The sequence below is a fragment of the Nicotiana tabacum genome, chromosome 21, assembly GCF_000715075.1.
Source record: "Nicotiana tabacum cultivar K326 chromosome 21, ASM71507v2, whole genome shotgun sequence".
Taxonomy (NCBI): domain Eukaryota; kingdom Viridiplantae; phylum Streptophyta; class Magnoliopsida; order Solanales; family Solanaceae; genus Nicotiana; species Nicotiana tabacum.
This window is the reverse complement of record NC_134100.1, coordinates 90,834,434-90,848,223: the sequence shown is the minus strand read 5'-3', so window position 1 is coordinate 90,848,223 and position 13,790 is coordinate 90,834,434. Positions and strand designations below refer to the sequence as shown.

Here is a 13,790-nt window from a genome sequence, read left to right as displayed (position 1 = left end):
GTTATATGTACTCAGTCTCAGTTTTTACTTGCATATTTTATCTCAGTCTCTGTTATTATTATTGATACATCATATCATTGTTGTTTGGGCTGATTTCATGATTATTGAGAGCCCGAGAGACTGAAAAGATTTATGACTCAGTGAGGCCGAGCGCCTGATTGTGAGATATTGATACCATAGCACGTGAGTTATCCGTGCAGCACGTGAGTTGGTTGTGCAGATCTTTATATTATACTATAGCACGTGAGTTGGCCGTGCAGCACGTGAGTTGGTCGTGCGGATCCTTATATTATACTATAGCACGTGAGTTAGCTGTGCAGCACGTGAGTTGGCCGTGTGGATCCAGATATTTATATTATGGCACATGAGTTGTCCGTGCAGCATGTGAGTTGTCCGTGCAGATTATAGCGCCTGGGCTGTAGGAGCCCCTCCGGATTCTGTACACCCCCAGTGAGCGCAGGTACCCATTGAGAGTGAGTGATGAGGGCTGGGAGCCCAGGGAGTGATTGTTGTCCTAAGAGGTTGTACTTGATTTTCATTTGTTGTTGCACTTAGTTGCTATCTGTCATTGTTGTAAAATCTTTGAAAGATTGTTGATATATGGATTACATGAACAGGAACTGTATAAAAATTGATTTGACATTAAACTGCCAGATTTGATAGCATGTCTATTCTTTGCTGGAATTACTAGAAATGAACCATAACTGTGTAGATAGTTACTATCTTCAGTTTCTTATTTATTATTGTTACTTGCTGAGTTGGTTGTACTCATACTATACCCTGCACTTCGTGTGCAGATTCAGGTGTTCCCGGACATAGCGGGTGTTGATCCTTTCGCGCGGTTGATTTTCAGGAGCTTTTGAGGTAGCTGCCGTATTCCGCAGACCTTGTCTCTCCTTCTCTATCTCTTTGTTCACTGTATTTGATCTCAGACTATTATAGACTATATTTTTCAGACTTGTATTCATATTAGATTCTCATGTACTCAGTGACACCAGGTTTTGGGGAGTATTTGTGTTGTATTTAAATATTATATTTTCAACTTTAAAGAGAAGTTTTGGCTTATTGAGATTATCGGCTTGCCTAGTATCGAGATAGGTGTCATTATGACAGGTTGGGATTTTGGGTTGTGGCAATTAAATAACAAAGTTTATGCAAAACAAGCAAAATTTCTTCAAAAATAAAAAGTCATAAACCAAATAAAACAATAATGCAATTAGGCCTATTGAGAACTCCAAGTTTCAGCAATATTCTTTATCAAATATTATAGTTCCAAGTCTCATTCGGCATTGAGATCAAACAAGATTGACTGCGATTGTGTAGCGTCAATTTGCTTCAATTAAAATCAAACAAACACTATAAGTAAAAATGATATGTTTAAGTAATAAAACAAATGTAGTTCCAAAATTATACCTCATTCACACCTAGAGAACCATCATGCTCAATGTTTGTACCTTTGCCTTGCCCATTACCCCTACCCCTGCGTCCACCACTTCTACCGCCACCTCTACTACCACGATTACCACTACCACTGCCACCAATCCTGCCACCACCCCCGCCACCCCCTCTAACACCAGTTCTTCCGCCATTACTAGCTCCAAATACACCACGCGGCTGTGAACTTGTAAAGTAGTATTCAATTCTTCCTCTAAATCGATTTAAATGCGGCCTGCCATGTGAAAGAGTGTACTGAGGATCTCGTAGAGTTGTGCCTTCAGTTTTATCTGAGTCATCCTGGTCGGGGTTTGGCACGATCATTTCGTCGTCCCAGTTTTGAAGATCATGCACTGTCATCTTTAATTTATGCTTAACATATTGAACCTTCACGCTAGTGCCCAGTGCTATATCACAAGCCATATCAAAATACTTCAACATGCTCTTGTATGTCTTGTACTCGGGAATCATGTTTGGGTAACCAACTTGATGGAACTGATTCAAGTGTGGCCTAATAAGTCAGTATATACCTTTCATAAAAAAATTCAATCTTCTTATGCGACAAGATGTTGAGTATATGGCAACAAAGTATCCCTCTAGACTCGAACCATTTGCAGTTGCAACTAAAATAATTGTTGATAGGTGTACATTCAACAATGTACTCTACTAGATTTCCACCATTTTTTTGTACAACTGAATAATCACTAATGATGAATTTCTCAACACCAGGGATAACTTGATGATCGTCGGGGCTGCTGACTTCACAATGATACAATTTCCTTAGTTATGTCTTTTAAATTCATACATTGTACGTGTATAACACTGAATTACCTACTCCTCCCACCTGAACAATAACTCACACACAATTTGAAAGCCCTTTGACCTGTATTCCGCTTTCAACTCTTTATCATGCTTAGCTCTTATAGCTAACTCATACTGGTGAATAAACATCCTAAGAGTGCTTTTACGGGTAATATATCCATCAAAGAATGCATCCATCCCCTCACTTCTTTGCGTAGATAGCATACCAGCCCAAAAATACACATCAAGGTATACAGGAACCCATTTTTCCTTCTCAGAGTATAGCTTATTGAACCAATTCCTTGTATGCAAATTATACTTTGCAATATATTCTGTCCGTTTTCTCTCAAAACTTCAACAGTAATGCTATCAAGGACCATGGATTTAAATTCTCCACGTGCAATTTTAGAAGGACGAATACCACTTAAGTAAAGAGGCAACTTTGAAAATACAATACTTATGTATTGTATGTGGCATCACTTCAGCAATGGCTGGCTTAATGCTCGGACACTGATCAGTTATGATCGCATCTGGATGAACATTTCCCATGGCCTCAAGCCAAGTTCTAAAAATCAATTTATAAATATCGATATCTTCATGAGACATGAGAGCACTTCCCAGTAAGATAGATTGTCTATGGCGATTGATGCCAACAAATGTAGCATGTGGCATATTATATCGATTCACAAGGTACGTCGTATCAAAGCATATCTCATCATGGAATTGCTCATACGCCGCCTTACAATGTGAATGCACCCATATCACATTTCGCAGCCTACCAATATTATCAACGTCTATTGAATAGAAAAACTCCATATCATTTATCTTCATTTCACGAAAAAAGTTGAACAATGACTGTGCGTCCCCTTTCTTGCATTTCAAAATTCCTACTCTTTAAAAGAAAATTTCTATAATCTTTTGGAGTGCAACCCAAATTTTGCGATCCACCACGTTGAACCTCAGCAAGTCTAATATTCTTGGAGGGTCTAATGCCATATCGATCGTGAGCTACAAGATCCCTCTTCAAAGAATCACAAACGGACCTTTGTCCGGCCATCAGGCTCGATATGGAAGGAAACAAATCATGATTGTGACCGTGAACGACCTTAGAGACGGGGCAACAACAAAATCATCCAAAACAGCAGTGAGCCTAGCTTTACAATTGTTAATCTTGGTGGTAAAGTTGGTTTTGTGAATCCTAGCCTTATCACAACAGTAAGTTATATACCTGGCAGTGTCACCACCCTTCTTGTTGGAATTTCTTTTGACGACGGAGAATCCTTTCAATCGTGCATGTTCTTTGTAGATTGCAAACAAAGAATCTTTTATCTCTACATCGCATTCCGGAGATTGGACCTACAACCACATCATCTTCAGTAAAATCATTCTCAATTTCCTGATCAACATCATATAACTCTAACTCATTTCCTAAAAACTGCTCCTCATCTTCACCAGCTTCTCCATAATATTCTCCATCGGGTTCTTCATCATCATCATCTAAGTGCACAACATTGTTGAAACTGCCACGAGAATCAACATCGACCCATTCGTATTCAACAAATCGTCGTCTGATGTCATCCCTAAAGATCTGTACAACTCGTCCCTAACTCGATCAAACCTATTATCTTTGTTCATATTCATGGTTGTTGTTGTATTTGTGTTATGTTCAATTGGATTCATATTTTCTTGCACCGTCAAATTTTCTTGGTTTGAATTCATTTTTAGATAAGGAGGAAGTGTCCACTTTGACTTGGTTTGATAAGGAAGAAGTATCGATACTACTAAATCTGGTGAATTCAAATTTTCTTCCTCCTACTAAATTGTATACCATATTTTTTTTTTAAGGAAATACAATAATTTGCTATACACATAAAATACAATGGAAATACAATATGATGTAAAGACTTTCCAGCTTCCTATGTGAACAGGGATGATTTCATGCAGCTCAATGCTTGGAAATAAGAAGAGCCTCTCCATATTTAATTTTCTGTTTTGGAGGAAAAATTGTAGGGCTAAATAATTAGGAGGTCGTTGATGTAATTTCACCCGTGTGACCACGGTTGGGCCACATTAGTGTGGTCGTTAGCACCTCTCAAAAATTAAATAAATTAAATAAAAGTTCTCATTTTAACTTTAAGGCTAGATTCTGATTCTCAATCCCAAAATAGCAAGTAAAAAGGGACAAAAGTACTCCTAGATTCTTTTTCCAACACACAGAAGGTAATCTCAACGAACTTAGACAAAGCCCCTCAATTTCAAGAAACTTAACATTTTTCAAACTCATCCAAATAATCATTTCATGGGTTTCTTGAAATGGGTTCTTGCCTTTTTCAGTCTATGCACATATTTAGCAACTCCCACCTTATCAGATTCTTTATTGAACAAAGAGGAGTTAGCCAATATTTCAACCAATTTCTTGAATTTGGCAAAAAGAACAGACCTTTTTGATTGGATGGTGAAAATTAGGAGGACTATACATGAAAATCCTGAGTTGGGGTTTGAGGAATTTGAGACTAGTAAACTTATCAGAAATGAGCTTGATAAAATGGGAATTTATTACAAGTACCCTGTAGCTGTTACTGGTGTAGTTGGTTTTATTGGTACTGGAAAATCACCTTTTGTAGCTCTTAGAGCTGATATGGATGCTCTTCCTTTGCAGGTTTTTATACCAATTATGCATTTATTTATTCCTTTATTGTCAATTATAGATAGTCTAGGCAAATGATAATATGAGGTACTGCCTTTATTTTATCTATTGATAATTTGTGGTAGAAGTTTGTAGTGATATGCAATTTTTTGCTTTTGCTTTTTTTTTTTTCCTGAAGGGAGGGGGAAATTATAGAGAGCGGCGGAGCTAGAATTTTCGCCAGGAGGGATCGAAATATAAAGAAGTAAACCCCGAAGAAGCCAAGAGTAGTCAATATATCCTATATAAATCATAAAACAATTTTTTTTACCTAGCTACACAGGGCAATTCTTGAATACATGTTGCTCCGCCATTGATTATAGATGCACAACTTTAACATGTGCTCCGTCTGCTTCATCTTATATGATATTGTTTTACTGGGCACAGATTTAAAAAGAAAGAGATACTTGTGGTTGTGACACATACCAAAAGTGTCTTTAAAACTTGTAGTTTTAAACATGTTATGGCATTTCTATGGTTGTAAGAGCATCTTATTAAGGGTAAATTAGTAAGTTTGAAGTTAAAGCGTTTATAAATATAGAAGGTGTAATTATTTTTGGAACAAACTAAAAAGGAAAGAATGTCTTATAAAATGGAGCAAATGGAGTCATTTATTTGTGTTACACGTGCAGGAGGAAGTGGAATGGGAGCACAAGAGTAAAATACCGGGCAAGATGCATGCGTGTGGACATGATGCCCACATTGCTATGCTTCTTGGTGCTGCAAAAATTCTTCAAGAGCGGAGCACTGAGTTACAGGTTCATACTGTAGTTCTCTCCATTAGCTTGGATTCAAGAGTGTTATGTCGTCATTCTATTTGCTGGCTAATTCTAGCAGTCGTTAGTGATTGTGCAGCTAGAAAGGAAAACGTCGATATTCTTTTTTCGGCTTGTTTTCTGTTTATAGAGTAGCGGTTACTTGGGATTGATTAGAGACTCTTTCTTTTTCCTTAGATGATTGTTCTTTGTAAAGAATGATCATTCTTATATGTTAATTTCCACCTGACTTAAGTAACTACCTCTAAAATGCCTTCTATACATATCAATATTTTAATACCTCCTTTTGTTTTTTGTTCTTTTCTCTAAACCACAAGCGACTAGCCATATAATAAGCTATAATTTTTTTATTATCTCTGGCTTGAATAGAGGAGATTGATAGTTTGACACGAGAGACTCTTATAGTTGTGTTGCGTAATGTGCGAAGGCAGGTACTCGTACACCAAACCCTTTTGTTTCACAGAAACTTCTAGGGATTTACCGTCCTTCTTATGAAATAACATTTCTAAGGATTGTGGAGTTATCTTATATTGGAAATTTTGCTGTATATTACCGCTTATAAGAAGTTTATTTTTCTTTTCTATTTTCCATGTGAGACTCTGTTCACACACACCCAACAATATCATGATTCAGGTGGATACATTGCGTAAGTTCAGTAGGTAAGTTTTAGGACAAACAATTGTTTGTGTGCTTACAGACCTAAATAGGGGTAAGAGATTATTTAGCTATGCTTATTTAATAGAAAGATGGTATTGTGAGCGGCATATCTTTTTTATTTATAATCTCTAAACTAAGAGAGTTGACATCTCTAGTTCTAGATTCTGAACTAAGGGTTACAACTTGAGTAGTTATTTATGTAGGTTCCTGATATACTAAGATTATGGCTTAACAACTTAGCTTTGTGTGGCCACGAATAAGGAATTTGGAACCAATAACATAAAGGGGTCAAATACATTGTTGGGCAAATTATTTTTTATGATACAGGAAACCTGGACCCTCACGATTTTAGTTGGTCCTTTCACACCTGCATACATTTGGTGCCAAATTGTTCCCCATTTCCTTATTTCTGTGATAGTAGAGTTGGCCGTACAAGTTTGTGAAAGGGGACTGCATAAGTGGAATGAGGGTAAGCTGCTCGACTAACAAAAGAGCAGTAGTTGCCCTCAATTACCTTATAGTTTCTTAAATATAAAAGAAGCTATACATCATATATTGTGTTATTTAGTAAGGGTCATTCTGGCCCTTAATTTCTTCATTCGATTGGTTTAGCCCTCTTGTTGCTGTGGCATTTCAAACTGAACTGTCCTTTTAAGTGGACCACGAACTCCTTTGTTCATCGGAAAATGTAGACCGTAGTTAATCATGTTTTTTTGTGTTCAGGGATTACACTGTTGGATCAGCATATATGAATAATCATGGATGTTATCGAAAAAATTGTTGAGTTAGGAGTCAGGGATTGACCGAACGTTTTGATGGCAGGGAACTATTCTTTTGGTTTTTCAGCCAGCTGAGGAGGGAGGTGGAGGAGCAAAGAAAATGCTTGAATCTGGGATACTTGATAATGTTGATGCCATCTTTGGTCTGCATATTTCTGCCACTTGTCCTATTGGCACTGTTACCGCCAATTCTGGCCCTATCATGGCTGGCAGTGGCTTCTTTGAGGCGGTAATAAAGGGGAAAGGTGGTCATGCCGCAATTCCTCAGCACACTATAGATCCAATCTTAGCAGCTTCTAACATTATAGTTAGTTTGCAACATCTTGTTTCACGGGAAGCCAATCCCTTGGATTCACAGGTGCTCTCTCTCCCCCTTCTCTAGTATATGTGAATCCAACACGTGTTCTAGCAATTTTACAAATTTATGCAGCTTATTTGTATGCTCTTACTGCTGCTGATTTGAAGAAAGTTCATAATTCCTTTCCTATCTTTGTTGTCGTAGTAAAAAATTAGCCGAATACACTCTGATTGGCATTTATGTAGAAGTTTTGCTTCCCATTTTGCAAAATGTGCTATTGTTCAGGCAAAGCGGTGCCTCCCCTTTCGAAGTTAGAACATCTGCAGTGCATTTGAATATTTGGAATGGTAACATTTGCATAAATTTTGTATTCATATGCATTTGTCATGTTCAAATACATGGCAAATAGTACAATTTGGGGCATGTCAAGAACGAAAAATGTCAAGACTTCCCAGTTTATTGTGTGAAAAATTGCTTTACCAATCCGCATCCTTCAAATTGACAAGTTATTGCCCATTTATTTCAAATATTACCATGCCTTTTTCATTCTCCAAAGAGATCACCTTGGCCTTTACAACTTATCCACCGATTACCCTAAAGAGGCATGATTTTGCAGGTTGTTACGGTTGGTAAGTTCAAAGGTGGTGGTGCATTTAACGTTATACCTGACTCTGTCACAATCGGTGGAACTTTCAGGGCATTCTCAAAAGAAAGTTTCACGCAACTTAAACAGAGAATCGTAGAGGTATATCTTTAATATTAGTATATTTGGTTGCCCAAAGTACCATATTATTGCTGAAGGATGTTTCGCACACAAAAAAAATGCTAGAACATAATGAATGGGAAAACCCGATTTGTTGAGTGAAATTCTCCTGGAAACAATTAACAGGTTATCACAAGACAAGCTGCCGTACAAAGGTGCAACGCAACAGTTGACTTTGATACCGAAAATAGGCCGTTTTACCCGGTGACAGTAAATAATAAAGCTTTGCATGAACATTTTCGAGATGTAGCTGCACAGATGCTGGGCAATGACAAGATCATAGAAAAGAAACCCACTATGGGCACAGAAGATTTTTCATTCTTTGCTGAGGCCTTTCCTGGATACTTCTACTTACTTGGAATGGTGGATGAAACTAAAGGACGATTTGAATCAGGTCACAACCCATTCTACAGAGTCAATGAAGATGCACTTCCATATGGTGCTGCTTTACATGCATCGTTAGCCACGACTTACCTTCTTGAAAGTCAGTTAAAAACGACTCACGACGGAAACGTTCATGACGAGTTGTAAGGTCCCCAAAGAGTGTAATAACCTCGTGGACCGAGAAGAATTTCTGCTACAGGAACAGGTATAGGTTTTAGACACAGCTGAGCGGAATAGGTTTCTCTTTTCCTTTTACTTATTATGCAAACTCGCTCTAAATTCAAGTTGGTGTTGGAGCTGGTTTGGTTGATCTTCCAAAAACGAACGCTCAAATGGCGCTATTGGCACGAGTTGTATTTTCTTTTTCCAAATGTGATTGATATGAAATTCCATCGCTTATGTAAGGTTAAAAGTTTTTCTCTACATTTTGTTGTCATTACCCGTAGAGACAATTGAACTGCAAACTAGTCGTTTTTGCTTATAAATTGTCTTTCCTGCATACATGTATTGCTATGCTATTGATGGCAAAGGGTGAAACTCCATCTCCATCTCCCATCGAAAAATTATACTATGGATATGGATAAAATATTAGTCCGGTTTTAGAGGTGTATAACATATACTGAACACCTTTTATCGGGAGAAATTTCTGGCTTCGCCACTGCCATCACCTAAAAACAGTGTTGCATTTGAAGACAATATGAATTTTGTTGAACTTGTACTAATTATTTGTATGGTATGTTCTTCAGATTCCTGTTATACGGAGGTTTTACGAGCTTTGGGTTACTGAGTATCTGAAGGAGAACACTATTATAATCCAAGTGAACATATAAGCGTGTGTGCTGTGCAACATAAATTCTTGCAAATGTGACTCAAGAATGTTATCTAAGCTATCAAACAGATGATCAACTAAATAAATTTTAAAGGGCTATTTCGCACTACATCACTGACTTGAGGTGTACCTTGTCTCAATCTTAAGTATAAGATATTTTCACTAAACATAACTTCAGAATTATTTTTTCTTTGTCGCGTTTAGCTAGATAGATAGAAAATCTTCTTTAGCTTGATTTGTTTATCTCAAGAAAGGCAGCAAGCGCATCATTAAAATGAAAATGGTCAAAACTCACAAGAAATTCTAAAGCACAAATTGCGGTTTACAGCATTCCAAATGAACCCTAATCAAGCATTTGTAGAATTACCGCCACTGAACCAAAACAGCATTGCCAGGGGCCATAACCTCTGTACAGAAACACACATAAAGAAGAGGGCAAGGCTCCTATGGCCCTGCGAGAGGAGTATGTACTGACCACATAAAAAAATATTTGCTCCACTTTCACACTTAGTTGCTTGACATTTTTTCCAAGTACTAGAGATCTGTTTCCCATTTCAGAAAACAATTCCAGCTTTTCAGATTGCATAGCAATGAAATAACATCAAGGGAATCACTCTGCTCCCTATGAATCAGAAGTGGCAACCCAATAGCTATAACACAATATTCAAGTCATTAATAAGATGATATAATCAATAAAAGATAGCATGGCTGAAATTCAAATTCTTTCAAAACATCACATATTCATTGGTTCTATAAAAACAAGTCATTAAACTAGTTTTCTGTCTCAAAATTAAAATTTTACAAACAAAACAAGGTGACAAAATTCTTGAACCACAATGGACGTCCTCATCTACTTCTCTGAGGAGTTAGGCCCTCGTTTCTTTCCGAAACCAACCACTGCAAGCAAACAGAAGCAGAATTCAGTGAGAAAATATAATTTAAATGTCCAAAAGAGAAGATTCAAAAAGTTCATTTGCAAAATGAAGCATAGATACAAGCAATCAAACAGGGATATACCACTAACAAGCAACCACACCAGAAATATCACATTGCACTGGTACTTAAACTAGCAAAATCTGTTATATTAGAACAATTAAACCACTTGTTTCTTTTAATAGAAATGAAATAGATCTACTGTGTTAAGATCATATAATGCTGAACAGAAAAATAGACAAACTCAATTTAAACCACAGATGCTTTATTAAATCTGACAACCCCAAAACTTGTCTAGAATGCTTATGATCATAGATTCAGGATTCTGAAAAAAAGCTAATGGGTATTGGGGAGATTTCAAGTATGTTAAATTTCAATAGCACATTCATACACCAACATGAGCAGTTTATGGTAAAACCCCGCACCTCACTGATACAATACTTTATCATTGTTAAGTAATAAATGAGGTGAAAATGGACATTAATTGACCATGGTTAGATGATAAAAGAGTTTACAGAATGCACATGTTATGTTATTACTGGTGTTGTGAAAACCATGTGCGAGTAAGCACTTGCTTGCATACATAAAATTTGTACATTTGGCACATACATACTTTCTGTGCATCATCATTTGTCACTTTATCTACAGTTATCAACAGTTTTATTCTGTTTTATGCTTTGCATACTAATGGACGTGTGTGTACCTACTAATATATACTCCTGTTAGCCTGTTTCATATACATTTACATAAACAAATGAAAGCCAGAGAAACTAAACTACTTTTTTTGGGGACAAAATTACTAGGACTGTGCACGCTTAAACATATTACTCCCTCCATTTCAATTTAGATGATTGTTTATCAAGAGTCAAACTGTATGAATTTGGCCAACAACAACATACCAAGTATTATCCTACGCTGTGGGGTCTGGGGAGGGTATACCCCTACCTTGTGAGGATAGAGAGGATGTTTCCAATAGAAATGAATTTGACCAACGTTTTAAAATGTATTTTTTTATCATGTTGACACAGGAAAGTTGCAATTTACAGTGCTTTCATATAGTTTTTGAATACCTACATTGCAATTTTAAAATACCGAGTTGAACTAATCCAATATAGTTTTAAAGTTTAGTTAGATTGACTCTCAATAAAAAAAATGTGTCATCTAAATTGAAACAAGGGGAGTATTAACTTTTTCAATTACAAATATAGTTAGAGACGAAAACAGTATTTATATCCATAAAGTGATATTAAAGAAAGAAAACATATGTGTACCGGCAGTAACAAATCGCCTGTTGTATTGCATGCGCTTGTGAGCGCGTCCGCGTGGCTTCTTCTTCTTATCTTGCTTAGCAACCTTAGGTGTTTGCCCTCTCACTTTCCCGGCACGAGCTAATGATCCGTGTACCTTACCTACAATCAATAAATCCAAGCTACAAAATTAATCCTTAATAAATTGCAAATGAAGAGAGAAATAGTGAAGAACAACTAAGCTTACCCATGGCTGATTTGGGAGTCGCTGGTCGCCGGAGAAATTGGGAGTGTTTGGAGCTGCAAAGGTTAGAAATGCTTGGGTTAGGGTTTTTGGAGATTAGTAAGGATTATATATGTGGAGCTGGTAAGGCCTGAAACTGTGCTGGGCTTCGGAGTTGAAATTTGGGCCTTAGGAGAAGAAACGTGGGCCATATGCAGAAAGTCCTCATATTGCACAACTCTACAACAATAACTTGCATAATTTTAGAATGTGGTTTAATTATTTCTCTTCTTTTTTTTTAATAAACTGCGCATTTCATTCATCTCCAATACATTGAGCTGAGGGAGTATAGATAAACTAGCTAACTCCCTAGATCACCCTTGTAAGACAGCAGATGCCAACTTTTTACAAATGAGAAGTAAATACATATGTGAAGCATTACACAAGCTATGTGCCTGGAAGAAGGAGATCCAACCTATTCAAAAAAAGTACTATCAGGAAATATATCCCTACTGTTCAAGACTGCATGGTCAAGGAGGATCAAAGGTAATGCATGTTCTCTTTAGTCTAGTCTTTCGAAATACCGGCAAGTCTCATCTATCCATGTTCATGAAACCCTTGACTTGAGGAGGAAGGTCAAAAAACACTTGAACCAATTGGGAATGAGGGATAGAGTGACTGATTAATGCAAGCTTGTCTGCCACTTGATTTTCCTCTCTATAACAGTGATTAAGAGAGAATCTGAACTGATCCATGAATTTCTCATAAGATTTTCTAAAAGGAATCTTTAGACTGTATTCCAAAAGGTCTACAAATTGCAAGAGAAACAAAAAAGAGAGTCATTTGCTAAATAGTTTTTTCAGAAAAATAGATAAATGGCAAAAACAATTTGGATTATCTATCTATATCTATATATCTATCTATCTATCTATATCTATATATATTATATTAAAAGCACGAAGGCCCTTAGCGATACGTCGTTTGCCTTTTTTACCCTTTGAAAATATAGTTCACATTGGACAAAATAGTCATAGTCATTTAGAACTTTAAAATCAATATTTAGAACTTTAATATTAATTTTTCAATATTTAGAACTTTAAAATCAATTAGAAATGTTGCTACTAAAATTTTCCATATTTGAACTACTATGTAGTAACTCCAAATATTTAGAACTTTAAATCAATTAAATATGTACCTTATATAAAAAAAAATGTGTTAAACTTTATGTATTGTCCCGTGAAACTATTACAAAATTTTGGGTTGTAATTGCAAAGCACGTCTACAATTCATAAACGGAAAATTAGATGCCTCGCATGTTCAAGAGTTAATGCTCTCAAACCCCCCCTTAAACTATCATATTTTTGTCAGTTTTTTACTTAAACTATTCAGTGTCCCCAAGATCCCCCTAAACAATATTGTCGATCATATTAAAAATCCCTCGCCGCTGACCTGGCATAACATGTGTAGATACTCGCTTGGGAGTGCATGGTAGCCGGAAAAAAATAATCAAAATAGCCCACCTAATATAAAATAATGGTTAATTAGTCTAACCCTCTTTCAAATTTATTTTTTTAATAAATATTCAACGTATTTCAGTTATATCCATATTTCTTCCTCACATTTCACCATTTTTCTTTATTTTTCACCTCTCTTCTTTGTTTTTCACCTTCTTCTTCAATTTTTAACCTTTTTTCTTCGGTTATCCATATGGGTTTCCTCTAGAAAAATTTCTCCCTCTCTTGTTTCCTCTGAAATTATTTATTCTCTTCTCTTTCTTATTTTAGTCTTCTTTCATGTCTTACACATATTGTTGAAAGAATACCAATTTAAATCTTCTTATTAAACTCAACACCTTGTAAAGAACAAAGTTGAATTTCTTGAACCTTCTTTATCTACCATGGAATTAGAGAATGTAATTGTTGGGCAATTGATTTTTTATTTACAAAATTTTATTTTGTGTAATCTTTTTTATATAATATA

General features: G+C 36.3%; 1 protein-coding gene across 1 annotated transcript; it reads left to right on the top strand.

Moving 5' to 3' along the window:
* Positions 1 to 4,375: 4,375 nt before the first annotated feature.
* On the top strand, positions 4,376 to 9,001 carry LOC107805851 (IAA-amino acid hydrolase ILR1-like 4). Its single transcript, XM_016629947.2, has 5 exons — positions 4,376 to 4,894; positions 5,554 to 5,679; positions 7,177 to 7,491; positions 8,048 to 8,176; positions 8,321 to 9,001. The coding sequence occupies exons 1-5, from the start codon at positions 4,535 to 4,537 to the stop codon at positions 8,723 to 8,725; spliced, it is 1,335 nt and encodes a 444-aa protein (XP_016485433.1). The 5' UTR covers positions 4,376 to 4,534; the 3' UTR covers positions 8,726 to 9,001.
* The last annotated feature ends 4,789 nt before the right edge of the window (positions 9,002 to 13,790 follow it).

What these genes read in the sequence shown, in the direction of transcription:
- LOC107805851 (XM_016629947.2), top strand. Translation starts at nt 4,535, where the DNA reads ATGGGTTTCTTGAAATGGGTTCTTGCCTTTTTCAGTCTATGCACATAT. An exon ending in TGGATGCTCTTCCTTTGCAG is followed by an intron (nt 4,895 to 5,553) that starts GTTTTTATACCA and finishes TTACACGTGCAG; the next exon opens with GAGGAAGTGGAATGGGAGCA. An exon ending in AGCGGAGCACTGAGTTACAG is followed by an intron (nt 5,680 to 7,176) that starts GTTCATACTGTA and finishes TTTTGATGGCAG; the next exon opens with GGAACTATTCTTTTGGTTTT.